The sequence below is a fragment of the Polyodon spathula genome, chromosome 8 (genome assembly GCF_017654505.1).
Source record: "Polyodon spathula isolate WHYD16114869_AA chromosome 8, ASM1765450v1, whole genome shotgun sequence".
Taxonomy (NCBI): Eukaryota; Metazoa; Chordata; class Actinopteri; order Acipenseriformes; family Polyodontidae; genus Polyodon; species Polyodon spathula.
In genome coordinates, this window is record NC_054541.1 from 9,681,900 (window position 1) to 9,709,576 (window position 27,677).

Sequence of the window (27,677 nt, forward strand, 5' to 3'; positions counted from 1 at the left end):
AGACTTCGCTCTATAAAATCATAAAACCAGAACAAAACTTCTTGGTCAAGTAGAAAATTCCTTGACCATTGTCTTTCAACACTTAAATTTAGCAGCCCAGTTTATTAAAACACATGGAGCCACAACAAAACTTGCTTTAACTCATGGACATTTTTGTCAGGCAGTTGGACAGGCCTGTTATTGCTACTCTGTTTTAGAAGTCTCAAATCATTGCATCATCTTCCACTTACAGATGAAACCAAATTAGCAAACTGCAGTCTTCCTATTAACCAACACAAATTCAATAAGCAAATGATTGCCAATAGCTGTATATAACACATTATAATCATGGTGGCCCATTAAAAAGAAATCCATACAAAAAACAACAAAAGATGTTTTTTTTAATACCAGTAATTCTTGGAACTGCTGCTTTGAAGTAATTACATGAAGTCTTGTGAAGACAATTGGATTACCAGTCATGGTGCTTCAAATTTAGTCGTTGTCTGGGGCAAGAACGTTAATTACGCTTTGTGCTTTGTAAATATGTCTGTTCTCTCTATAAATGTCAAGTCATGTTAGAGGCCGAGGAGGACTTCTTCTTAATACTTCCTTTTACTAGTGTTGGTGTGCATATTATTAATAAATGTAACTTATCTTGAAATCAGTAAAACAAAAAGCATAAAGACAAAATGTGTTACGTCATTAGAAGCAGAAATTCCCAGCACAATGTGGAAAGAGTTTTGGTTTTAATTTTAACACCTACATTTTATTTAAATATAAATGTTACTTTTTGATTTACATACAAAGTTCTGAGCATGAAGTGTGGGAAAAATTCGAATTCAACCACTAGAGCTTGCTACCTGGAAGACAGTGGTGAGAACGAGGGGTGTTGAGGGGAGGGGGTGCCAAAACGGAGTAACAATGCCAGCGCTAGGACACAGTAAGCATGCAAGTATTCAAGGACTAGCTTCAAGTAAATGAGTCACCAGTACGAGACCGTACAAACCACAAGGGAAATGGATCCAATCCAACAACAACTGGCTCCTGACCCCTGGACACAAAGCCCCTCCAGGAAGCCTGCTTTCTCCCAGCAGTTCATTACTAAAAATCACCAGACCTTCGCTCGCATCTCCTTATCAGAAAACAAGACCGCCTTCATGGGACAAACCACTCTGGGATATGCTGTTTTTGATGCCTGTTAATGGATTTATCTTTTCCTGTTTCAAAAGAGAGATAAAATGCATCAGCACAACAGGGTTCTAGTGAACTGCAGGTAACCAAATCAAGAGCCAGGAACGGTTTTCTAAAATATATTATTGCTACCATAATCCTAGCAGCAGCCTGTCGAAGAGCCACGTGTGCCCCTTCTTAAAACGTGGAGATCTTTCCTAACCCAGTTTGGTATGATTACTTGCGTGAAGGTGTTCTCATAATAAGTTTGCAAGCTAAAAAAACAGGAGCTTTCATCCTCTCAAATGGACCTGGCACGAGATGAAGTGAATGTGCAGCTCTGCAAGTCAGCCAGGAATGCTCCTCTATAAATACCCTCCACCCTCATTATTACTGCAGGCTCGCGGGTATAATGCCATCTCTGATATAAGGTTTCTGTGTCTTGGCTTGCAAAACGCACCCAAGAACCGCATTCATCACCACGCCACAGCCTGTGAGCCAGCAGGACAGAGAGCTCATAAATAACCAATTCCAGCATGCCATTAATGTCTAATGCAGTTTTAACATGTTTAACATGTGTATAATGCTATACACAGACTATTATTCATGCTGAAAAAACATTACTTAAATAATGTACAACGAAGTTTAAAAAACCTTAAATGGTGCATATTTTTTGTTCCATTAAAAAGCTGTTATTTTCTGCGAGTGCAACTGAAATTAAGAAATAATCTCTCTTTCTAAAACAAAAGTAACAATTAGACACACCTCAGAAACCCTACCAGCACTGCAATTCTTCCTAAATACTCTAGTCAGACAGTCTCTCTCTTTGCTGCTTTTTCTGATTTGCATTTCCAGGTTCCATTGTACACCTGTCTGTTTGGAATGTCAACAACAAAACAATTCCCTCCCCCTCCCCAGATTTCCTCCAAACTGAGGATGTGAATACATCACGGACCAGAAGGATAAGGCCCAACACAAACACACCTTCCACACGAGCTTCAGCCCAGCCTGCTGGACAGCTGTACAACCAGCCCACAGCTGCACAGCACGGCTCTCACAAAACCACATGGGCACCACCATGGTACACACCTGTCCTTTGAAATGGAAAGGACTACTGTACGCAATGTGAATGCATATATTCTGGGCAAGGCAACTTCCTGCACGTTTGTTACAGTATCACAGCCGGTCTTACTCTGGACGAGTAGAAAAGTGGATTGTATTTTGATACGCAAAACTGAGCTGAGGCTTTAAAAAATGTGTTGCACTGCAGGCAAGCACTCACAAAAAGTCTGACTAGGGTTATTCATTCTAAATTCATTCTTAAAATCAGCTCAAAATTCCAATTCCCATTCCATTTTAATCCATTCCGATTCAGTCAAAGGAACTTCAACTGGAATTGATTAAAATGGAACTGGAATTGGAATAAAGGAATTGACCTGACAGGTGCACACACAAACACTCACATAAATACACAGAAACATTTCAAATGTATTTCATTAACTCTGTTACTTACTGTACCACAATTAGTTCACATGTCATTGGGATTCAGCATGGATATCTAGTACTAATTTTTACTGGATAACAGTGACACTAAACCTAAAGCAGAAACAAGCTGTATAAATAAACAAGCAGTCAAAGTGCAAGGCAAGCCGACACGAGTAAACAAAATCAGACATTCCGCATGTCACTTAAGAATGGTCACAAAGGCATTCTAAGCTGGCTTCGATACATGACAGCAGCACAACAGGCTCTATTCAGAACTAATTCATGACCGCAGGATTGTGGAAGCTCAAGCTGAATAACTTTTCAAAAAAGTGGTATATAGGGTTCCGTTTGATTATAAATGGAGCTGTAGTTAATAGCGAGATACTACTAGTAAAAATAAAATAGATACTATCGTTTTAAATGGATAGTATCTTTTTAAATGTGTGTTCCTGGTCACATCTTTTCATAGCATAAAACCATAAAACTAGTAAAAGTTTTTGCCTTTGTTTTAATTAACACACGGAATTTGACAACCTCATAAAAATTAAGCCTGGAAGCACAGTACTGGCCAAAACCCAGACATGCCAATTTACTACTTATTTCTACGGTGAGAATTAAAATAGAAAATGTAGAATGAATATTTTAGGGGGCGATTACTGATTAACAAATTAAAAAAACAAACAAACATGTGCACCAAAAAACTATGGCAACATTGAAGTGCTAAACTTGCCTGTTTCTTAACTTCTAGTTAGTCTTATATTTCCATGTATGATTAAGCAAAACATGCATACAACTTCACTTGCCTGACTAACACTTCTGTCTTATTATTTCTGCACATCCACCAGTAATTCACTGGTATGTTCAGTTCCCACTAGAACAGAGCACTGGCTGTCTAGAAGTATTTCACGTTGTTATGAAAGCAACCCTGGTGCGGCCTCCAAAAGCACATACTGTATTGTATGGATACCGGCTTCACTGGATTGTCTCCACCCGAGAGCCCCAATCTTTTCGACTGCAGGCAGAGACAGATGCCTCACTGATTTAAACAAGAAATCAAATACTCTCCGAGCTGGTCAATACACTTCTGACATCACTGCCAGATAGGAGACCGGATAGCCTGAGATCCATCTCACTCCCTGACAGAAACTATTAAGACACAGCTCTGAATTATAACATGCAACTTAGGTTACTAAGTACAATATTAAATTCCTTTTTTTTTTTTTTTTTTTTTTTTTTTTTTTAAACCCTGATTTATAGCAGTGTCACAAAAACATTTGCACTAGAACAAAAGCTGGAACGAGACTGGCCCATAGTCTTGGGAGCTGTCGTCATTGTTAATAAGTCTGACACAACTCCATCCTCAAACTGCTGAACTGGCTCCAGAGAGAGATAGAGAGAGAGAGAATGAGAAAAAGCACAGACTGGAGCGGGTTCGAGCACACAGACACTGCGCAGCCTTGTCATTCTCCCCGTCGGTAACTCGATTCCTGTGCGAGGCAGAGGCTGGAGCCCCTAGTGGGTGAAATGAAATCTGTTTAGTGGCTCTATTAAGGCCTGGACTCTCGAGCTAAGAAATTACATCTCATTTCAGTAGCACACAGCTGTTCATTGTTAAGGACAGACTCTGAGCCAGAGTCGTCAAGAAAATGCCGTAGCGGCAGCTGCCTTCTGCAGTTTTCAACCCTTCAGGTCAATCCGCCTGCATTGTTAAACCAAATCCGGTAGTAGTTCTTTTAGTGTGCGGGAACTAATTTTCGTTTTTACACTGGTAAACGTCAGATTAAGTGTGGGTTTCCACTCCCTTGTGAGTGTTTCTATTCACACACACTGTAGGGGTCTGCTTCTTTATTTTTATTTTTTATTGGTTAGTTCATTTTGTATCCATATGTATTATATTGGTGCAAAGGAAATTAGTCACTGTCTGATACTGGTACGAAATTGTTTTGACTGGGGGGGAAAAAAAAAACCAAACACATCTGTACCTACAAGTCCAAATCTGCATTCAGAACTTTTCCTTATATAGTAAAACCAGGCAAAGCAGTTTCTTACCATCAAATGCTGCCGTTCAAATACACCCCCCACCAACCAGCACAATATCCTTCAACACCATCTTGTCTCAACACAGTTCACAATGAGCCTGCTGTCACGAAATCCTTCTATTCCGTGCCAAATCTCCAATCGAAAACACATTACCCACACAATTATTTGAAATCTACTAAAATATGAATCCAAATGAATAATAAATGCCCAGTGATGTAAATTATAACCTAATAAAAAGCATGCTTTGCATTGAAACCCACTTGTCTTTTGCCCTACAGTGGTTCCTGTGGAGATAGCTGCAGATCCATTCCCCCCATGCAAGGACCAGCTTCACATCATTAACCAGCTGTGAGATTAGCGATGAAGGATGTCATCATAATCCCCCACCCTGAGGCTCAACTACTGATTCCAGCTCTCAGTGAGGTACAGAAGACTCTGGTGAAAGTACACCAGGACTGTCACTGTCCCCCCCCCCCCCCCTCCACCTCCATCTCCACCTCCACCTCCACCTCCACCCGCAGCCTGATGTATGAAAGCCTCCCAACAGCTGGCAACACCAGGATAGGTCCTAGCTATGGACGAAAGTGTAAAAATGAAGGTTGACAAAGTTCAGGGCCTACCTCCCGTGATCCTTCCTGCTGTCCAGGCTGTCTCCTCTGCCCTTGGCGGGGGTCTCTCTGCCAGTGGAGTCCAACTCCAGGGGCGCTGGGGGGGCAGCAATGCTGGGTCCGTGCAGGGGGGTGCGGCGGCCCTCGCTGCTGGTGCCGCTGCCCCTGTGCGCACTGGGGCGCCCGAGCCCTGACTCGGAACTACGCTTCATGGCCTGCAGCTGCGCCAGGGGCACCACGTCGCAGTTCTGGGGCCGGTGCCACTCAGTCTGCCTCGTGGCAGAGTTGTAGTAGTAGAAACGGTTGTTGTTTTGGTCAAACAGCTCCCACCACTGGCTGCCGTCGGACTGACGCACGGCGACGTTGGCCGGGGGCTCCCAGCCACACTCCCCTGTCAGCAGGTTGACGAACATGCGCTCGCGGGAGCGAGGCTCGAGGATCTCCACCCAGTCAGAGCTGTAAAAGCAGCAAAAACACAGGATTTAATCAAAACACCTATGCACAGTTCAGAGGTGAAATGTGATACAGAACAATTCCTTTAATGTAAACTGCTTCGAGAACAAGGAAGACTCTATTAACGAAGGTTCATAAAACCAAAAAAATGTGGCAATCTTCAATAATGAAGTCAGTTCTAATGCACACATTACACAGAGGGATTACAGGAAGGATTGCACCCTCCTCCAGAAAACATACTAAGAAATAACTTCTTGTACCACACAGGCGACTTGCTAGTATCCCTCTCATTTCTTTACTCCTCACAAACTAACAACAGCCATAGTGCATCTGCTGGAGAGCATCAATGCCTACTGCATTAACACAAGTACAGTAAAACAGCCAGATACTCTGTCCAGTAATAGCACTCTAATTTGAATTAAACAACGATGACAGGGCTTGATTGAATCTGGGTAAGCCCTTTGCGTTAAGAGTAAAAACAAACAAACTGACACAGATTAATGGCTAGTGATGGTCCAGATGGTAGTCAGGTGAAGACAAACATAATAAAGGAGTGACTGATCCCAGCTCTCACACAAAAGCCAAACCGCAGTGGCACGCGTTATCATTCCCCTTCTTAAAACTACTAATTATCCATCATTATTTCTTTGTTGTTTTGTAGTACAGTAGACTAGTATGGCGCGTTTGCAGCCATTTGCTTTGTGTCGCTTCTTAACAGTTTTGTAACGTTATTTTCTTTTGGAAAACTGCTTTACTACAGTGAAAAAGCTCAGAGAGTCAACCCCTAACTACTGTAGCCAGAGCTTTACCTCAGTGAGACAGCCTCTGTAATCCAAAAGCTACATTCAGCTACATGACCCTATGTTATAGAAATAAAATCTATCCCAGCAAAACCAAAAGCCTGCAGATGTGTTTGTTCAAGCGCAGTTTGGATTCTAACCTCTGCGACAGGTCCTCTCTGTATCCTGTGAAGCTTCTAACGAGTTAGGAGAAAGCCTGCTGGCTTAAACAAGCAAAGCATTCCTTTATTTTCTTTTTTCGTGAAAAGGTCCTGGGTTGAATCTCCAACCTCTCTGCTGGAGTCATTCCTCAGGTGATTTGAATGCCAGCCCCGTGGGTTTGAACAGTATGGAGGAGGACTACAGTTGCAGGTCTGTCAGATTAAAGAACGTATTGTAGGGCTTGTGCCTGTTTTCTGTGGCTTTTGGCTTTCAGTGCCTGGGCAAGGGGACATTACTGTATACAAAATTATACAAAAAAAAATAACTTGCAGTGCAGTGTGCTTACAGGTCACGGAGTCCTGTGCTGCACTGCATGCAGAGTGTGAAAAAGGCAGAAGTGTCTCTCGCTGTAGTGTAGCCAATGTCGGTCAGCATGGCGAGTCACATCCCCCAGATCAGACTGTACTTCAGCCACTGTCTGGACAGATGGCCACCCTGTCCTGGAGAGTGTGCTCTAATCAGAGCTGCTTCAGTGCAGGGAAGAAACCCAGCGGAGCTTCCAGTGCACTCCCTTACAAAAGATTACCACGGTTTACCATGTTCATTAATACACTTTACCATACGTCATTATTCTTTACATTGCTTTACCATGCTTTTACTAAGCCTGATTACACTTTGATTTTACTATGGTAAAATTTTATATGCGTTTATAGTGTACATCATGGTAACAGTAAAACTGCACACTGCAAGGCACTTTTAGAAGTTGTCATCATGTGATAGACTGAAGTACACCTGGTCTCCCAGGTTACTGAAAGAGAACAGAGCTTACAGGTGTGTCGGGGATCTTAGATCACCCAGACAAGCAGGTCTGTTGTACAAATCAGTTTGCGTGCCAGTAAAACGTACACACACACACACACACACACACACACACGTTTAAAATCAGATCTCATAATTAAGCGCTTTTAATCAAGTCCATTACAGACACACAGAATTGTGAAGTGGGTTAATGCGCTGTACTTCCTCTCTTCTCCTTCTAGAAGGAGGTGAAATGAGTTTCGTGATCTCAACTTACAAAATCAACACAGAATTTGGTCCAATAACACAGTGATGAGCCTGCAAACTTAATGGTGGAAAAGGTTTGGAATTCTAGAGGGACACGTCTGCATACCCCGCCTGACTGCAGCAGGGCCTGCTGAGTTCGTTTTCTCTCTGTACACAGTTAACATGGCACTGCAGAACACAAGCTCAGGAAGTCTAATCCAGACACTGGCTAAGTGATTCAAACATGTCAAGACATGTTTCCTGTTAGCATTTAACAATTGACATAGCTTGAATATTTCAGAAACCGTGGGTGCAGGGGGCTCGTACAGTAGTAGCCCTCCTGTGAAAAACATACATTGACAAATTAAGCAGTTACATATACTGTTATATAGTTTTAAAAAATTCTGCTCCAAAATCAACTGGCAGGTGAAACACAACAAGCTATCTCGAAATCTCCCTGTGGATCCAGTGAGAAGAGGGTGGAGAACAGCTGTGAACACTGGTGGTCTGGATCACATAGGGAAGTGCCTCCGATAAGCCTAATGTTGCCAAGAGATTTTTTTTTTTTTTATCATTTTCCCACTCTTGTCTTTTATGGATTTAGTGTACAGTAGATACAAATATATATCTTCAGGGATACAAGGCTGATAAGACTGGAGTTTTCCATTAAACTTAGAGACAGGCAGTAATAGGCATTTGAGACGCACACACTGTACACACACACAGAGCCAGTTTCAACCCAGGACTGGTGGGGTGAGACTTCAACCCTCAGTCTCTCTGCACCAGATGAGCTAAAGGAATCTCATAGCTCTGATCTCATTGATCAGCCCAAACTTTAACAACAAAATAAATAACCCCATGCCACTGTTATGTATCCTCAGGCGAGTTAACAGGTTAAAAGCCCCCCCACCCCGTCCCATATCACACAAACACAACCACAGCAGCTGTTATCCAGGACAACATGCTACTGTGAAGAAACTCCACCCATTCTCACGTGCCCCCCCCCCCCCATGTCAAAAAAGGTTTAATGTTATTTTGTGGTTGTTTTTCTGCATGAGATATGTTACTTGGGTGTTACGAGTGTAGTCTTTGTTTGGTATGCTCAACAAGTCTCGACATGTTTTGTTGGGTAAATCCAGCGATTAATGTCTCTCTTTCTGCTGATCTAACCGAGAAATAACAAAAACAACATTGCTTTATGAAAATGCCATTGAATTTCTAGTCCGCGTAATCAGACAGCTATTCTTTAGTTTTCTTGGCAGTGAGCGCAATACATTTGGTGACTTTCAGCAAGACCTGCTGGTGATCTGAAAAAAAAAAAAAAAGTTAGGACCCATCATATATAATATTACCGACTACTGACCATACACAATTAATGAATAAATTTAAAATAAAACTAGACTTGCGCATTCAAGCTACTTTCTTAATCATCTCTGAATATGCATCAAAAACAAACAAACCTATTGAAGGGGCTCTTGGTGAAATGCTTTCAGACACCTTAATCATGCTGATATTACTTGGATCTCAATTTAAAAAAAAAACAAAGTAATTCAGAAAAAAATGAACTTTCTTTTCTTTGTCAATTAGTTGCCCCCCCCCCCCAAAAAGAAAAAAACCCTGAACGCTGTCAACAAAGTTGCTAAAGTTCAGTCATGTAGGGCAAGTTTATAATCACAACACGGATAGCGAGGTTAGATAGGAGGTCAAATGTGTTACTTCCCTTAACAATGAAACAACATTCCTTGCTCATGAACACACATGTATTTATAACTTTTTGGGATGTCCCAGAAAAATGTTTATTTGAACCTGAAAATCAAACTGTAAACAGAAAGGACTGAAACTGAGCTACTACTTCATAACAGTCCAATACTCTAAAATCAGTCAGAGTCAGTTTCCTGGCATATATAGATCTATATATATAGAACTATATATATATATATATATATATATATATATATATATATATATATATATATATATGATATATATATACCCTACATCCCAATGTCATAAGTATATGAACACACACAAACTTATCTATAAACACGGTGCCACAACTGGAACATTGACCATACAATCAACGACACAGTTGTGCAAAACCCAAGTGCATCTCAGATCATTGATATACTGGGCAATGATAATCATTTACCATAGTTTTCATGACTGGCAAAGAATTAAATGACAATTATGTGATGTTTCCTCTTTAATGGAGCTTGCCCCACAAATACAAAATAGTTCCTGGCAAATAATTACACACGACAGCCCACTGACGATCGCGTTTTAAAACACAATCTAACATGAGTGCTATTTAATTGGAGAAATAAACTGCACGCCAATTCATTTCGATTCAGAACGGAAACAAATAAATCTGCAATGTTTTAGAACCAGGAGTTGAAATTCAACCCGAGTTTAACCCGAGATTTTTTTTCTTCCAGACAGATGTTTCTCAATTAAATTTGTTCCTTCTCCAGAGGGAACATTTTGCCTGGTAAAATGAAAGGTCTTGGAATGTTGGTGAATCTAGCATTTTCATTGGAGGAGGGGGTCCTGATGACCAATTGCGCCTTAGCAATTAGGGGACAAAGATCTGCACTAATCCAGGACAGCTGTGGGCAGGGGAAGAGCCTCTCAGCCAGGGATGGACACAGAAAAGCTGGGCTAACCAGTCATCCTTCATTGAAGATATAAAAATCCTGTGATCAGCCTGGAAGTCTGCTTCAACAGAACTCGTTTTATTTTACGGTCTATTACAATCAGCATTAAAAAGATAAACACCAAATGATAGGCATGCATTCATCGATTACACAGACCAATATGTACAGTTGCTGCTTTAAAACAAAACTGTGTGCGACTACAGTATCATTGGGTACTATTACAACCTGAAACACCATCACCACGCTTGTACCATACTGTATGTGCCTGTACACTATTAAAATCTTAAAAATCTGAATGCAAGTTTAGGGATTTTAACAGGTGGATTGTGCAATGTACAAGATTTTTTATTTATTTTTGTGAGGCTTTACTGTTTTTTTTTTTTCTTTTAAAAAGAACATTTCAAACTGGTCTCATGGCCGATTCCCCTGGTCCCAAGGGTCTTGCACAAGTCAGGCTCAAACAGGAATATGTTGTGCTTTCAGTGTGAGGAAACTGGCATTAAATCTCCCTGCACCGTACACCTCTGTCCAAAAGAAACTATTAAAAAAACCTGAAGATCTTTTAACAGGATTCTTCTTAACATTGGTTCCTAGGACAGCAGACCGATCAATACTCTTTCAGCTCCTCTTCTTCTTAGCAGGCTGAACCTGCTAGCATGTAGAGTTGCCACGATGCTGTAGATCTGGGCTCACTGGAATGCTTGCTGCCCTTGTCTTTACTGTAGGCAACATGCTTTTCTTGGCATCTTGTCTGAGGGTTTTTTTTTTTTTTTTTTTTTTTTTGCAAAGTTGTTAATAAAAACAGAAGCTGGGGTTTTATAGAAAAATACCTTGAGCTATTTGGATTGCGTGTGTGTAGGTGTGCGTGTGTGTAGGGGTATAGGAGAGGAGTCTTCTTTATCATTTGCATCCTTGCCAATTTGAAATTTACTGTAAAAACACCTCGAGTACAGCAGTGAGCAGCAAGGCTTGTCACTAGAATTGCATGAGTTTGGGTTTGGCTTTCCACTTAAGAGAAGTATTGGCATGTTCCAACACCTACACATTAAATACATACAACATCAGAATTTCAATTAAACACACAGTAAACAACACCTTCAAAGGGAAAGTGGTTTTAAACAGTTCTTTGCAAATCTGGCAGGTGGTAAAGAATGTTATTTTAATGCATTTTTAATTTGCATGTATTAATAGCCTACTTGTTACGCTAGAAAGACATTGTCGAGCCCCCCCCGCCCCCCCGATTTCAAAATACTATCTTACAAACACCCTAAATATTTAGCAGAAGCGGAAATAAACAATCACAAACAAAGCAGGCTTGTTTCACCAAAAATACAACATGCTGCTGCTGATTCTAATCAGCCACTGTTCCTGCGAGAACCAAACACAATGAGTGCCATTATGTGAGCTTAGCAATTCTGAGTCCAACAACTCCACGCTCAACAAAGCCTCCATTAACCCTGTGCTAACACCCCTACAAGGACATCTGTACTTGCCTTTCCTAAACACACAGCACCATTGGATACCCTGATGGCACCGATGGCTTTCAAGATGAGGTCTTGTCTACTGCCCAGGTTACAGGACTCTGTGCTGGAGTGGATGATGCACAGGAATGCTCAGAAGAAAAATCTGTAATTTGAAGATGACTATCTTCTACAAAACCTTAGTTAGCCATCAAATGATTTTATTTCAGTGGATGGAAATGCATATGTTAACGTGTCTAAGTGGTCAAGAGCAGTACAACAACACATCGATAATTAGAAACACTGTTGTTTCCTGACATATCTAGGAGATGCCAAATCACATTTTCTTATCGTGCAGAATGCATCCATGTGTTATACCACAAAACAATGTACAGTAACTACAGTGTTTAGGGCATTGGAAGTAAAACAAAAAAAAAATATTATGCCACCTAGACACAATTTCGACTAATGCATTCATCAGTAAACTAATGCCTATTGCGCCTCAGTCTTAATGCAGTACAAGGCATTAGCCAAAATGTTGACTTGACTTGATAGTTTCACCTCAGATTCCCTCAATATCCTAGTGCCTTCATTCAACTGTACTGTAAAACTGAGATGCAATCCATCAAACTACGATCTCCAGCAGGTTACCTCACCTGAACAGTTCAGTGCAGAGAAGTCAAAATATCCTCAACCTGATTACAAAAAAATAACACGATGCAATCAGATCACAGCAGTAAGGGCTGCAGCAAACAGATGAGCCAATGCCTTTGTGGAGCACAGTAAACAGAGCCAAGTCTTGGACATGTTTGGTCAGTACTAGCTGTCGTCTCCCTTCCTTTTCCTCTCACCTATTTATAACCGACTGGCAGGGTAACACAATATCCTGATCAGGGTTACACCTTCACAAGCCAGGAATGTGGGCTGGGCTGGAGCGCCGGGCTGCAACAGTAAAGCACTTTTTTGCTTTTGGCAAAAACCTTCCCCAGAGGAAAGCACAAAACCAAACTACTGTATAATTCAGCACAGCAGGAGAATATTTGAGATAAGATAAACAATTAAGATTGACTGGGTGACTGCATTGCCAGCTCCTGCCATTGTTCTCTCTGAGCACAAGTGCTCTTGGCTTTATTTGAGAGCTATTTTGGAGCTGGGAAAAAAAAAAACCTGTAGCTAGGTTTGAGGTTAGCGAGCCTGGCCAAAGTCCTGCAGCTTTCGGCCAAGTTTCCTAAAACAGACCCTATTCCAAGATCCTCTTCATAAAGCCTGGAATTTCAGGCTGTCAAAATCTGGATTTAAAATAGAATCCCCCGTTTGGTACGACAGAAATAAACTTCTTATCGCTCTGAATGAGTTTAAAATCAGATCTCATAATTAAGCGCTTTTAATCAAGTCCATTACAGACTGGAGCAGGCAAATGCAAGCGCCATTGATAAGCAGGAATCATTTTCTTCCAGTTGTTATAATTATGTTATTTTATAAATTTTCTATTTAATCTATTTAATTCCTGAAGCAAAACACTGTATATCCAAACTATATTTTGGTTTATAGGTATTCTTTGAGTAAAGGCTAGGTCAAAAAGGCAGACATTGCTAATGATATGCAGTAGTGCAACCTTAGCCACAAAACCATTAGAATTGTTAAATTTACATAATAGCTCCCACATGATCTGGATCAGACAACCACATTACTTGGTTCACCGTAGGGTAGTGAATATAGTAAAAACACAGCAAGCCTGACAAAACTCAGGCGTGCACAGAAATTATGATCAGAATGAAACAATGCTTGTTTAAAAGTATCTACACTGAAGATGCATAGTTTAAAACGTTTGATGAGTGAAATCCTAATCAAAGTTATCCTTACGAGCAACACCCTGGTGTTACAGTACCAAGTGAACCAAACAAAATCCTAACCCCAAACCTCAAAGTTCAGTGTAACAATCTAACAGTTAAGCGTTACACGCACTTAAGTACTTTCACAGAAACAATGCATTTTAATAATTCCAATACTCGACAGCTGCAGTACACTCATCATGCTTTGCATAGCAGTCAGTTCCAGGTTTAATGGTCATAATTAGTCAGCCACTATCTTTTGCATCTCAGTGTACAAGAAATCTCAATGAAAACGTGGAGTAGGGCTCTGCTATGCATTGGAAGTTTCACTTCTATCCCTGGGGTAATGCATTGCACACGCGGCTGTGCTTTGTGAATTACTGTTTTTGCAGTGCAACAGAGAGAAGTTGTTGTTTAAAGCATGGTTCTGCTCATTCTTCTTGCCCCTGGGTCTATTCTGGCCACTCTGAACAGAAACCATTGATAGCTACTTGTAGGGTTTTAGTGCCAGCTTGCAAAGCTCTGTGCCAGCTCAGTATTTACTGCCAGCGCTTTCCTCTCTGAAGACACAAAGTCCTTTCTCCTGTGAAGGTTACAATTTAGAAGTAAAAATAAAATGTGCCAAACATCCTTTCCAGTCGGCTGCAAACAGCAATTTCAGAAGGACCAAAGAAAACAGAACCCCTGCCTCGAGTTACATTTCCAGCATTACACAGTTTTTAGCAGATGAGGTGTTCGCTGCATGTCAAAGGTTTAAGATGGAGATACATCTGATTGTCATAACAGCAACTTTCCACAACAACTCCAACTTCAGTTGCCCCTAAATTTTCTTCCATGTACTGTCCATTTTCACTGTAGCTTGTGCCAGAGGAATTCTTAATCTTGTATTTAAGCAAAACAGATTTTTCCGTAGCAGCACATTTCAATCTTGGCTATTTAGCGTGGACCTCGTCCATAATGTCAAAGCAAAAGTAAAACTTGAAATAAAAGTCAACAAATAGTTAATAAAGTAGGCTTGTGGTCAAAAGGAACGCCTGAATTCTGGGGCTGCACCATGATGTAACTTAATTGGAATTGCAGGAAAATATTTATCAATTTCAAGTTGACAAAGAATTACCACAATTTACTGTAAAGGGTACTATTAAACTATCACAAAAAAAGTGAGTTGTGATGACTCCACATCTGATGCGTTATCACTCTCTAAAACATGCATGATAAAAGATAAGATATACAGGTGCTCGTGATGCCTGGATGACAGACAACACTGAACTGCTGTTTACTGACAGTGTAGACCGAGTCACTATCACCCAGCTGATCTGTTTGCTTTGCTGGCGGTGTTAGTGTGCTCTGTTGCACATCTCTATATAGGAAAGTACACCGCCGATAGCACAGTGCAAACCACAGACAGGGTGAAAGGCTATCCGATACACAAAAATCAAGATTGAACTAGTCAGGAAACATCCTTCAGAAGTGTTTTATAGCAGCACCGCTAAAGAATCGCTACACAATACTTTATCTCCTTGGGACCCACCTCCATGATTTCTTTGTACAGCACCGCCTATTTATATAAATGCAAAACAAAACAAACAAACCAAAAATAAAATAGGTAAATGCAGACATAACGCAAACCAAAACTAATTTTTTTCAGCCATGTCTCTGACAAGTTTTAACAGTGAAACTCAAAGGAGAGCCAACTTGCCCACCCATTTACACTGTACAGAACGTGGCCGTCTGTTTGTCTAACACGTGTGTTTAAGACCCATAAAACATTTCGCCCTGACCAGAAAACTGCAGCAAACTAAAACTACTGTAATTTGGCCTTTCAAAAAAAAAAAATTTTGGCCTTCAAAAAAAAAAAAAAAAAAAAAAAGCGGCCTTTCAAAAAAATCCTGCAGCAAACATCTGCACCGAAAACAAAAAGTTCCATAACTTTCATGGGATTGAAAGTACTGGAGGACTAGTCTTTGTCAAACCTCCTGCATGTTACAGCATAATCACGCCTCACAGTCTTTCCTGGTTTCATTAGCACACAAACCCTGAAACAGTTGTTGTGAAAGAGCAGTAAAATGCCTTCCAGGGGGCCTCAGGATGAATCCAATGGCACCTTAGCTCTTTGTTTTGACCCCAACAGGCCACATCCTGATCCACCCTTGGTAACAGCATGGGAAGATGGGACCAACTTAGCTACGGTACACAAACTGTGTACACCTAACTGGCACTGCACAACAAACTAACTGGGACAAATACCAGCCAATCCTTACCCTAATATGGAATTGAAATGTGTGTGTGCTACATACAGTAGTTTTCACTCGCTATTTTAGGAGCCCACAATGGTATAGGTGGCTGCAGTAAAATGCTATTAGAGGGCTGAAGTGTAAAAACAGATAAGAACATTTGGGGCATGAACACAAAATGGGCTGGCTTTCTGATAAGGGTCCAGAGTAAGCTAAATGTATTGTTTGACAGGTAATAATTTGCTATGTTTAGGGAAACAATGCTGTGAACAACTGAATGTCCCAGGTTCAAATGAATTACTGAAGGACCTGGTTGGAACATGTTCCTGGACTGGAATGGAATGAATCAGTCAAGTTAGTTCCACTGTGATCCACACAATGATGTTGTACTGCGTATAGTGCATTGTAAGGAGCACCACTAGAAGGGATTCATAACATAAGACTACAGTACCTTACATCTCAGCCCAGGACACACAGTCTCTTTGGAAATTCACCACTCTCCTTTCACAGAGGACTAAATTAGTGCAAGAGTAGAAAAAATGCCCAGAGAAAACACTTGGAGGATTTGAAATACCTCAAAAAGGAGAGGAGTCAAGCAAGACCGCAATTTACAGCAATTACCGCCCTTCTAAAATGCTGCAGTCTTCCCCTGGTCTCTACAGCCCTCTAGTTCTTCAATCAGATCATCATGAAATTCAAGCTGTTTTCAAGGAAGCACTTGTCTGTTGATGGTGCAGCTGTACTACAAGGGAATCATCTGATGATCCTTAAAAGCAGCAGCGTGTTTGTTAAGTCTAGACATCTCTCAGGCTTTTTTGGTCTTTCCTTGTGTTCCGTGACGTGCCCTTCATTGTCTTACAGTGGTTGCCAACGCTGACGCTGTCGCTGCTGAACCTTAAATTGTGCTTGTGTGTAAAATACATGTCACCTGGCGTTCCACACAGACAGTCCATTTCTTTAACACTAAATGTTAAACAATACTCAGATTAACATGCGCTTTCCCATGTTGGAATATTCAGATTTTTTTCATTATGAATTAGCTGAAGTCATGTCAATACAATGTCCAAATAAAGAAACACCTTAAGGGTAAAAAATTAAAAAATAAAAATAAAAATACTGGTCCCATCAGTCACAAATAAGCAAAAGAGAAAACACTTCTGTTCGTAGCAATAGTTTATAGGAAAAATACTGTTACCCCATCAAGTCACCACATAAGCAAAAGAGAAACACTTCTGTTCAGTAGCACTAGTTTAAGATGTGTGTCCAATCTTTTCATTGCCATCATACTGCACTGTATGTTGACCTTTCAGTAATAAATAAAGCTTTTGTCCATTCTGGTGAAAATGACCTCCAGTGATTTGCGAACAATTTTTGCTGTGCTGCACTAACTGCATGCAAATGCAACGTTGGTTTGATCGCTTGGCCAAAACCTCTCGTCAACAATCGCAAAAAAGATGCAACATACGCAAGGTTAAACCACGCATTTCTGTGTCTGGGAGGGCAAGGGCTCATAGGGAAGAAGGACTGTGGGAATATAGTATAGGATAAGAGGAGAAGGCTCTACTACGTCTTCCAAAACAAAGATGGCAGTGTTTTGGTTTGGTACTCATACAGATCAGTTATTTTCCCCCAGAATTCAGATCTTTAGAGGATGCAGCTGTCGGTGTCCATTTGGACAAATAGAGAAATTGTAACAGCGTGAACAAATGCAGGCTTTATTCTGCAAAGGACAAACTGTCACAAATTATTAAGTGCGACTTGTGTTAACAGATCCGCCATGGAGCGTGTACAGGAATCTGGCGAGTGTCCAGAAGGTATCGGGCTGGTGCCAGCGATCCTATCACCAGAGCGCGTTGCCAGCATTCATCTGTTCTTCACAGCTAAGGTAACCTTTAAGCCGGCAGGTTCCTTTAAAGCTGTTGCAGCCCCCTTTCAAATTGGCCTGACCTTCGAGAACTCCTCTGCAAAACCGCCAACTGAAAAAGACAGGACTGCTGTCAGGCAGGCTGGTTTGATTCATGGTGCACTTTGAAGTGTCAAGGAACTGAAAAGTCCCTATCTAGGTTACTCTTGCTAAACTATATTTTTTTTAAATAAGTTTCCGTTCGACAATTTCAAATGGGGGAAAGAAAATATCAAAACAAAGCCTATTGGACAGTGCCATTTCTTAATTATCCAAAGTTTCTAAATAAATCTTAAATGTTATCCTCTTCTGTGGATAAATAGTTGTGTTTAAAAACAACATTAATCTATCTTCAGCTTATACTACATGTACAAGTTCAATGAGACACTTTCATTTGTTATTCTCAGAGCCGTAGCAATTGTTGCATAGCAAGCCTTTAATACACACTATCCAAACAGAATGATGTTGAAGTGACTTTTAGCCTTCATGTATTGTGCTGGCTAAGTAATGGAATTTCTACACGCTCCCCCCCCACTTGAAATTCAGTTTGCAGCCCTTCTCATTGTACTGTTTCTGTGCACTTATTCAGTGCTGTAGGTCAAGCACATTTTAGTATATACGAAACAAGACACAAATTAAAATAGAAATATCTTAAGTGTTCACATGTAATAATATTGAACTATTCCAGCTCTATATTCCTGCTTTGAAAGGTCAACAACAGTGAAGGAGGTCAGGTACCATCAAGCACTGTCTGGGTCCAACACCCTGTAAAAGAAACTGGGACCAGGCACCTTCACTGTCCACAGGGATGGAAATGCGACTCCTATTGCATAGCCAGTTTCACACATTGCTGATTTTAATATGTGCTTGACTTGCCCCAGTGTTTAAATAACACTGCTCAGGTGTGTTCTTGCAGGAACAGACCAAGCTGCTATGCAATGGGAGTCTTATTTCCACCATTGTACCAAGACCTTTGGAATAAGACAGACAGTCTTATTTGCAGTGTGCCAGTATGGAAATTATCCAGTGATTTCCATAAGGTGATTAGTAACTGCTATGTAAATGAAGGCAGGGATGAAAACAAAGACAGCGTCATAACTGGGAGAGGCCCCTCAGAGCAGAAAAGCAGAAACTCACCAAGAATGAACCGTAAACTAACAGACAGCAAGGCAGCTCAATAACTTCCCTGTAGGACCACCCTACCAAACCCCAGGCTATTCAGTTCTGGACTCAAGCAGAGACTGCAAAGTGTAATGAAATGCAATACTGTACATGGCACTTCTGTGACATCAAATAAAAAACATGCAGAGAGCAGCAAACTAATTTCACTTGACCGAAACCAGATTTGAAACCCACTCCCACGGGTGAAGGGTCGTGCATGTACGCAGCACCCAAACAGCTGGCATTTCTTACACAACGACTTCTGTGCTCAGCACTTTCTATTTAAAGTTTCGGATGAAAGCTATGGTCTGCTGTTTGACAGCCACCCATTGTTTATAGTCTTCTTAAAACACTGGAGCGTTTAATTGTGGCCAATTCTGTCCTCTAAGGCTCAGGCCAGTTAGCTATTGGAAACCCTAGTAATGTTAAAATGTTAATAAAACCTGCCTTTGTTTAAACAGCCCTGACAAACAGGACACTACATCGGCCCTGATCGCCGGTACAAAAGGGCTTTTATCCACTGCCCATCGTTACAGGAATCTGAAAGGCCAAGGAGCTGCGAATGACAGGAAGGAAGAGGGTCATTCCAGCTTCCCGCTGTACTGCACAGACAGAACTCTCTTCCTATCCAATTGCTGGGTCCACATGAATGGTGGAGGAAAGGGACTTGCAAAAGAAATACATTCCTTAGAAAATGTAAATGCTATGTAAAAGAAACCACAGAGAAGCTTCTCCAGAAGCTAAAACTGTATATATTTAAAAGAAAAAAAAATTATAATGATGAGATGGAGGCGAAAGCGTACAACGTTTATGCAAAATAACGTAATGCACAAAATCTTATAATGAAATCACACACATTGAAGCAAAATAAAATGACGATCAGAGAATTGTTCTAGCAGCCAGCAGAGAAACAGGAGTAAAGTCTATATGAAGGGTAACAATAACAAAGGAGGTTTTATCCTGCTGCTTGCAAATACAACAAATGTTCAGACAGTAGCAGAGAAACAGAGAGAGAGAGAGAGAGAGAGAGAGAGAGAGAGAGACAGAGAGAACAAACAAGCTCAGTTGTTTTTGGTGTGCTGGTGACAGAAACAGACAGGTGTGTAAGTGGGAATCAGAAAGCATGTGATGTTACCAAAGTATGCAGGGTGGAAAGGTCAAGGGGCATAGTCAATTAAACCACCAAAATAATCAGTATGCAGTGGCTTGCACAATCCCATCCACAGTAAAATAGCCTGACATTGAGCATGGCCATTACATGTGCAGCGACACACACAATACTTTAAAGTTCAATAACAAACACCATTCCAGGGTTTCGGAAGCCAATAGCCTTGGTTGTTTTTTTTAACTGAGGTTCACCTGCTCTGGACACTAACACACTATCTGATCATTACCTAATTGGACCCTTTTTGTGCTGCAGTCCCACCCTGGCTGCAAAGACCTGGTATCAGCAGCAGGATAAATACAAAAAGAAACAAACAGGCTGCAGAGAATCAAAGTTTTGCCAATATGGATTCAAAGGGAGGAGCTTCATAGGAAAATTCCTACTTCAAACCAGCCTGCTATTGCTAGCTTACAGTAACCTTCCACAATGTAGGCAGGCTCCTCAAAAAACCCAGCCCTGGCTCAGACCATCTTAAATTCCATGGTTTTAAACCTATTTAATCCAAGTGTACTTTGCAGTGGAGTCACACAAGGACTCTCTGTAAAAGTATCGTAATGAAAATGAATGTGTTTTAAATATTTATTTAAAAACACATGAGCAAAACCTAAAATTAAATCATATATAGATATATAAATTTAAACGATTAAATGATACTGGCAAATCAGTTATCTGATTACTTCATACAATAATGAAATGAGTTACCAACACTGCCTGCAGGCAGGCCTCTAGATGGAAACCACCAGGTGACCGACACAACCCTTCAGAGTCAATGGTTCATGAAGGAGACTTTCGTCAATGAGTCAAACCTGAAAATCCAATGTAATCAACACATGCAGGAGAGGATTCACACTTAGAACTAGTGTCCTTCTTGAGCAAGGCAGACCAAGAGATCAGTTCTCTTGCCTTGCTCAAGAAGGACACTAGGCACAAGCCATCAGCTATGCACCTGAAAATAAACAACTCCACATAAAACAGCCTGGTAAAATATTACTCAGGACTATAAGGGATGACAAAAACAATCCTGAGCTTGTGACCGCTGTCCTGTACTACTGATCTCGACAGAATCACGGACACTTCAAAACAGAGGTTCCTAATTCCTGTAGAAAGATGGATGGGAGGTTGATATGACACCAGTATTGTTTTATGTTTAGACAACACTCACTCCAAAGTAATGAATCATGACCTTTGCCTGCAGTGTGTCAATCAATCACCACACTGTCTGTTTCCGTGGAAACGGCATTTTCTTTCACCCCACTTGAATAGAGGCCTACCTGTTTGGTGGATGTGCTTTAGTTTGGTTATACAAAAATCTCTTGTCTAATGGACAGTGACCCAGCAAACAGACACTGGAGAATAGATAGGAATGAAGGGCTAGCACAATGTGAAGCAGATAATGACAAATTCCAGAGGCGCTTAGTCCAGGAGAAGTATCTGGCACAAAAGTCTGGTGTTGGTAAAGACTGGGCCCTTCCAGTGGAGGAAGGCTTTGGCATTCTGGTTCGCAGCACTGTTTCCAAACGATCCGGTTTATTTAAAAAAAAAAAAAACTCCACAAAGATTGGTTTAATGTGACCCGGCAGGGGTCTCTCAGAACAATGAGATCAGAGAGAAATGGGAGGACTGCACAGCAATAGTTGACAGTACTAAGCCCTTCTATTCATGGGGTCACATCCCCTCTGGTTTTAGGGTTTTCAGCACAACTGGATTCAGCTCCCTTCAAGCTTAAATTGAACGAGATGTACACAATTTCCTGGATCTAATGAAGTCAATGAGGCTGAACGTTTTGGGATTCTGGGCTCTTTGTGAATGTCTAGATTATAACTTCAAGTCTTTGCTGCCTAGCTTGCCCGGGACCACCTTTGAAATATGATGCACAGATCACACAGGGGAAGAATAAAGTGCACACTGATTTATAATTCAAAGCTTTTGCTCAAGAGCAGACTTTGCAAGAGAAAAACTTAAAAGTTTAAAATTAGCATACAGGGTCAAGTGATGTTTTCTATTTTTAGGAAAGGATCCCACAGGGAGCTAGTCAATAGGCTAGTACAGAACAGTACACATCCTACCTACGGAAGAAGCCTGCTATGAAGACTTCTTTGTTGCCACTATGAATAAACAGCAATGCAGCAAGTGACAATAAAGCAATCAATCAGAAAATCAAACTAGCACTAACTACAACACAGACGTAGATATTATACCTTAGCCCTACCCCCAGAGTAAATACTGCAAGCTTTTAAAAAACACGTCTTTTAACAGCATGATAATCTTTATGCAAGACGAATCGTGCGTCTGATTACTGTTTGCTATAAATAATTCACAACACCTCAAGCAAACAGACTCCCGAGTCAGGCAGCGCTGACAAAACTTTGTAATTAATCAAAGCAACACTAGCTAGGCAAGGCTCAGTTGTGAGAGTCAGATCAATACATATTTAGAAACAAGCAAGAAACCTGACTACAGGAAAACTAAGTGTTAAACAGACAGGTCTGGTACTAACATCACATTAAAAACCCTGGGCTGTGCGGCAGCCTACTACCACCAATCAGGCTTGAACAAACTCCTGATCGGAAATCTAGTGACGACCACTGAACTTAGTTCGGAGGGTACAATTAATCACAGGGGCTTTTCCTTCCTGCAGACTTATTTCCAAGGGCAAGGAAAGCCGTGTGCCATTTAGCGTTTCATTTCACACGCAGGCTTGTGAGATCCGAGATCCCGGCCTGGCCTCAATGTGATAAGCCAACCGATGTAACATTAGGCGAGTGAGTAAGCAAAATCTAATACTGCAATAGCCAGAGGGAGAGGTGCTTGTAAAAGCAGATGTTGCTGCATGCTGGGGCTAAGGCCACCTGTCCATTTGCTGCCGCAGAACGTTTCCTATACCTCACATGGCAGACTGTGCTTCACTGGTGTGCATTTCCCTATGCCCCTGATAATGCACACCAAGTGGCCTTAAGGAAATAAGACTCCCTGTGCACTGCAGTTTGAGGCATTCCAGTTTTAATAGAGATCAACTAGCCACAGTTTACAGACAACAAACCCAAGTGCTAACCAGGGTTTTGAAAACCATTTGATTTTCTATTGTTACCTTTATTAACAGGAAGCAGCAGAACCTTGAATCTACTATGAACACAAGAAAGGGGAGGGAAGTGAGACTACTGCCAGCGCTAAGAGGGACATAAAGGGATTTTAAAACTTGGGAGCACCACTTCTTGACTCAAACACTTGTAAAAAGGTGCAGGTTTAATTGGCGTTGGTTTATACCCTACAAAACTGCAAGGTAGAAAGAACACGATCAAATGTAGATTTAATGCTGTATCCAGCTGGGCTTTTTCTGAAGCAATTTAAAAAAAAAAAAAAAAAAGGGTTGCCACAAAAAACAGCCCCCTAAAAACAGCCACACAGGTCAGCATATGGAATAAGGAATATTAATGGCTCATTAAAAATCTTGGGCTTAGTTCTAAGCCAAGCACATTTCTTGTTTAGTCTCTGTAGATTCAGAAAAGGAAACTGGCAATTGAAACTTAACCACAACCAAAAAGACTTTCCAAAGCCACAAGAAATATGGTCTATGGGAATAAAAAGTCTGTTTACCCCATTGCTTGCACAGGAAAATCTATAGGATAGACTTACTTTCAAGTGCATGAAAACTAAAGTGTATTTTATTTATTATTAATTTACAAAATGTTTATCTTTTTTTGTTGTACAATAGAAAATTATTATTTTTAATTAAATACAACAGTAAATCAAAATCTGTCAGCTCTGATGGCCAAGTTCCTTAAAAAGCACCTACATTTTCTATAGGACTGTTTCTGTCGTCTATCTAGTCACCTAGATTAATCAGTAAAGTTAAAGCAGACGTGGGGCTGGTGGAGGTGTGGGGGCCATCCACTGAAACACAATAGATCAAAAACACAATCGTGTGTCCTTTGACACTTACGAGTAATATGTCAAATCACATCGCTGCTACAACAGCCTGCGGGTAGCCACCAAACACTCAGACACATACTGTAAATCACACATCGTGTAAATATCTCGACAAAAATGCGGTGCAGGTAGTTACATATTGACACCTAGGCAAGCCAAGCGTGCAATGCGCAACAAACGCTGAAAACATAACTGGACTACATATCTTTAATAACATACCAATCGTGACCTGCTATTTCCAATTGGAGGTAATTATTGACCAGCCATCTAAAACTTACACGAACTGTAGATTTGCCTCATATTTCCTCCAAGGGCATATGAATGACAAGAATACAATACGGAGATTCGACCACCGTGATTGTTTTAAATAATACCATGGTCGACACAACAGATTTCTGCAGCAAAGCAAACTTAATTCAATGCCTGTTCTAGAATGTGGCCTGTTGCACAACCCTACAAAATGTAAGCTATCAGTATATTTTCTCTTTTAAAAGTAAATGTCAAAAAGAACATTAAAAGACTTCGCCTTTTTGGAGACTGACTATCTTTGTGAAAATAACACCATTAAAAAAAGTTTAAATATTTATTTAATTAACACCAAACACAATAGAAATTCCAATACTCTACTAATTGTAATACCGATTATATTTAACTACTTTTAATGTTTGTTTAAAAAAAAATAATAATAATAATTACAAACTTTCTTGGGGGAATTCAAACAATTACTACAATAAACACAAACAAAACGAATAGCAAATGGTTAAAAAAACATGTGTCAGTCGAGAACACGTTTAAACACAGCGATCATATAAAACAGCTTGCAAACATAAAAAATAAATACTGTACAGTACATTACAGTAGCTGCTTGAATGCAACGAGTTTCCCACAAGCAGTGGGTAGGACTAATGTATATTCCACAAGTGTACTAGATTTTTACTGCATTCTGTTTAAAAAAAAAAAAAAAAAAAAGTTGCATTGTCTCAACGTTATGTTTAGAACACAGATCAAAGAATAATATTAACAATAACGTTCAAGCTGAAATGTCTTACCTCGTCTCACTCATTTTCCTCACATTGTCCGAGTAAAACTTACATGAGAGTTTTCCTCGCTAGTCTAGCTGCGCTGGCAATAGCCTGAACGCAGCAAATGCACGGTTTCCACACCCCTATGACTCAACCAGACCCTCCCCCAGTCGCCGGCAGGATGTGTAATCTGATCTCCACGCTGTCTCGCATGAGATTAGAGAAAAAGAGCAAGAATTTCCCATTCTTTTTTTCCATGCTCGTCCATTGTACTGTGGTTCAGTAGCCCTCTACTGGGAAGGAGGAACAATTGAGTTTCGCCGAAATTTGGGTTTTTATGTATTCGTCAAATATGGGGCTAAAACCACTTGTCATTAGCACGATGTTGTTTTTAAACAGTAGAAATGTAACACAACATGCAACTGGAAGTATATAATCTGTTTTGTTTTAGTGCGCCTCGTTTAGGAAATAAAACAACAACAACAAAAAAAAAAACACACAATAAAACATTGGTTTATTAACACTGGAAGAATCTCAAGACAATGTGTCTCGAAGTGGGGGGGTCGGGGGGGACGGGAGGCTGACGACGACGACGACTACTTCAGAAACCCAAGGCTTCGTAAAGATAAGGCAGTTTACTTCTCTGATGAAAAGTACTGATGTTGTTATTCCTCATTTTCAGATAAATAAAATCAGATTACAAATTTGGCCTTGCTTTTGATAACACAGCCAGGCGATTTCCTGGATATAGCCTCATTGAAGACTGCAGGTCGTTGTCTTATAAATAAGGTATTCGACAGCTGTGAGCTCACGGTCTGGCTTATTTGCATGGATATTTGCATACACATGCATCAGGGCAAAGTACATCTCCTCCGCCCCTAGCTTCACCCTCCCCAATACACACACACACACCGCCCCCAGCTTCACCCTTCCCAATACACACACACACACACACACAGCTTTTCTGACCTTTAATCCTCTCTACAGCTCCTGCCACTTCAGCTGTATTCACAGGATTATTGTGCCAGTAATTGAAAACTATATCTTGGAAAAGACTTGTCTGATTTTAATGAAACTTTGTATATGCTGTGGATAAGGGTCTCGGTAACTCACCTACTATCTCATAGGGTTTTTCATGGGGGACATGTAATGTTACTGACTTAACCTGCTTAGTCTGCTTTGGTTAGGCAAACATCAATGTAATGTATCACACACTCATGGCACTGTGGCGTATTACTCCTGTATTTTCATTTCCCTTGACCAAAATTGAAAAAGCTTTACTGAGACTGTTTAGAATGGTTTAAACACAAATTGATATTCATTAAACCAACAAGAGAGAGACATTGCCTAATTGGTTAAACCTGGTGTGTAAAGACTAAGTTACTGGTATGTCTGAGATTTTGTGTGTAGGAGAGCCACAACAAGCATTTAAGCAGAATTCAGCAAGTTTAATGATTAATTACATCTCACTTTTACAACATAATCAGTATCATTAGATGCAATAATGAGGCTACTAGTTAGTTATTAGCAGAAATCAGATAATGATCAGCTACCAATTAATGGGAGGATGTCGGACCGGCGTTGATGTGTGTGCATGGAGGATCTTGAATGCTTTTCAAATATACTCTCAAATACCTGCTTTAAATATCTTACATGTTAGTCATTAATGAGGGAATAAAACTAAACACACCAAAAAGAACTAGGCATAGCATAGCCTGAGGGAAAAAAAGCAAACCTGAAAAAACTGGAATTCACTATTTCAAAGCAGAAGAGACTGGCTTCAAATAAGTGCCCTTTACTTCAACCCAGTGAGTAATGGAATGAAATAATGTAGTAGAAAAAAATAAAATGCTGTACATGTCTAAGGTGGGGGTAGGGTAGGCGGATATAAAATGGGTTCCATTCTACTAGAGCTGTCTAACTGTGAAATTGAACTAGTGTTTGAATTTTTATTTTCTTTTAAACCCCTGCTTACATTCCTTAAAGATGAAATGTTTTTTAAAAAGGAATATAGATAGATATCTTTCAATAATGGACAACACTGAGAATGCTTAGTCGTTTTAAAAATAAACAAAAGTTGCGACTCAATGTAACTGAAGCCAAATTATTACACCCTAGAAAGTCACAGGGTCAAAGAAAAAAGATTAAAATAGCACATGGGTTTATGATATCAGGGGCCACATGCCATTCCTTTATTTAAAACAATATTTAGTTAAGTGTAATTCATTAGGATTGTCAGTGTGAGTCAACTGAACTCTCTCACTCACTTAAAGCTGAGAAGAGGAAATATAGTAACACTATGAATCCTACATGCTTGTATGTATGTATGAATGTGTGCATCAAATGTATTTAAATTAGCTTTTATTGATCACACTGTTTTGTATGGTACTTATTTTATTGGTAAAGTATTAATCTTTGATTTGCAGTGTTTAGTTCGTTGCGTCTGTACGACATTGAATTGTAAATAATAAAAAGTTTGTTAAAGTTTGAAGACTGTCAGAATGAATGCAAAGTAACATTTTGCATGACAAATAGCAGTATATTAAAATAATTATTTCGGTTTTGATACTCAGTGGAAAAGGAGTCTCATAGAATCATG

At 40.3% G+C, this 27,677-nt stretch overlaps 1 protein-coding gene across 1 annotated transcript in view; it reads right to left on the reverse strand.

The window, feature by feature from the left end:
* The window catches only part of LOC121319340 (rho GTPase-activating protein 39-like), a 46,354-nt gene extending 21,164 nt beyond the window's left edge, over nt 1–25,190 (reverse strand). The window contains exons 1-2 of the mRNA XM_041256679.1: nt 25,106–25,190; nt 5,295–5,738 (exon numbers count right to left, since the gene is read on the reverse strand). Of these exons, the coding sequence (XP_041112613.1) occupies nt 5,295–5,738; nt 25,106–25,119 (458 nt within the window). The 5' untranslated portion in view covers nt 25,120–25,190. The remainder of the gene's footprint in view (nt 1–5,294; nt 5,739–25,105) is intronic.
* Between the last annotated feature and the right edge of the window lie 2,487 nt (nt 25,191–27,677).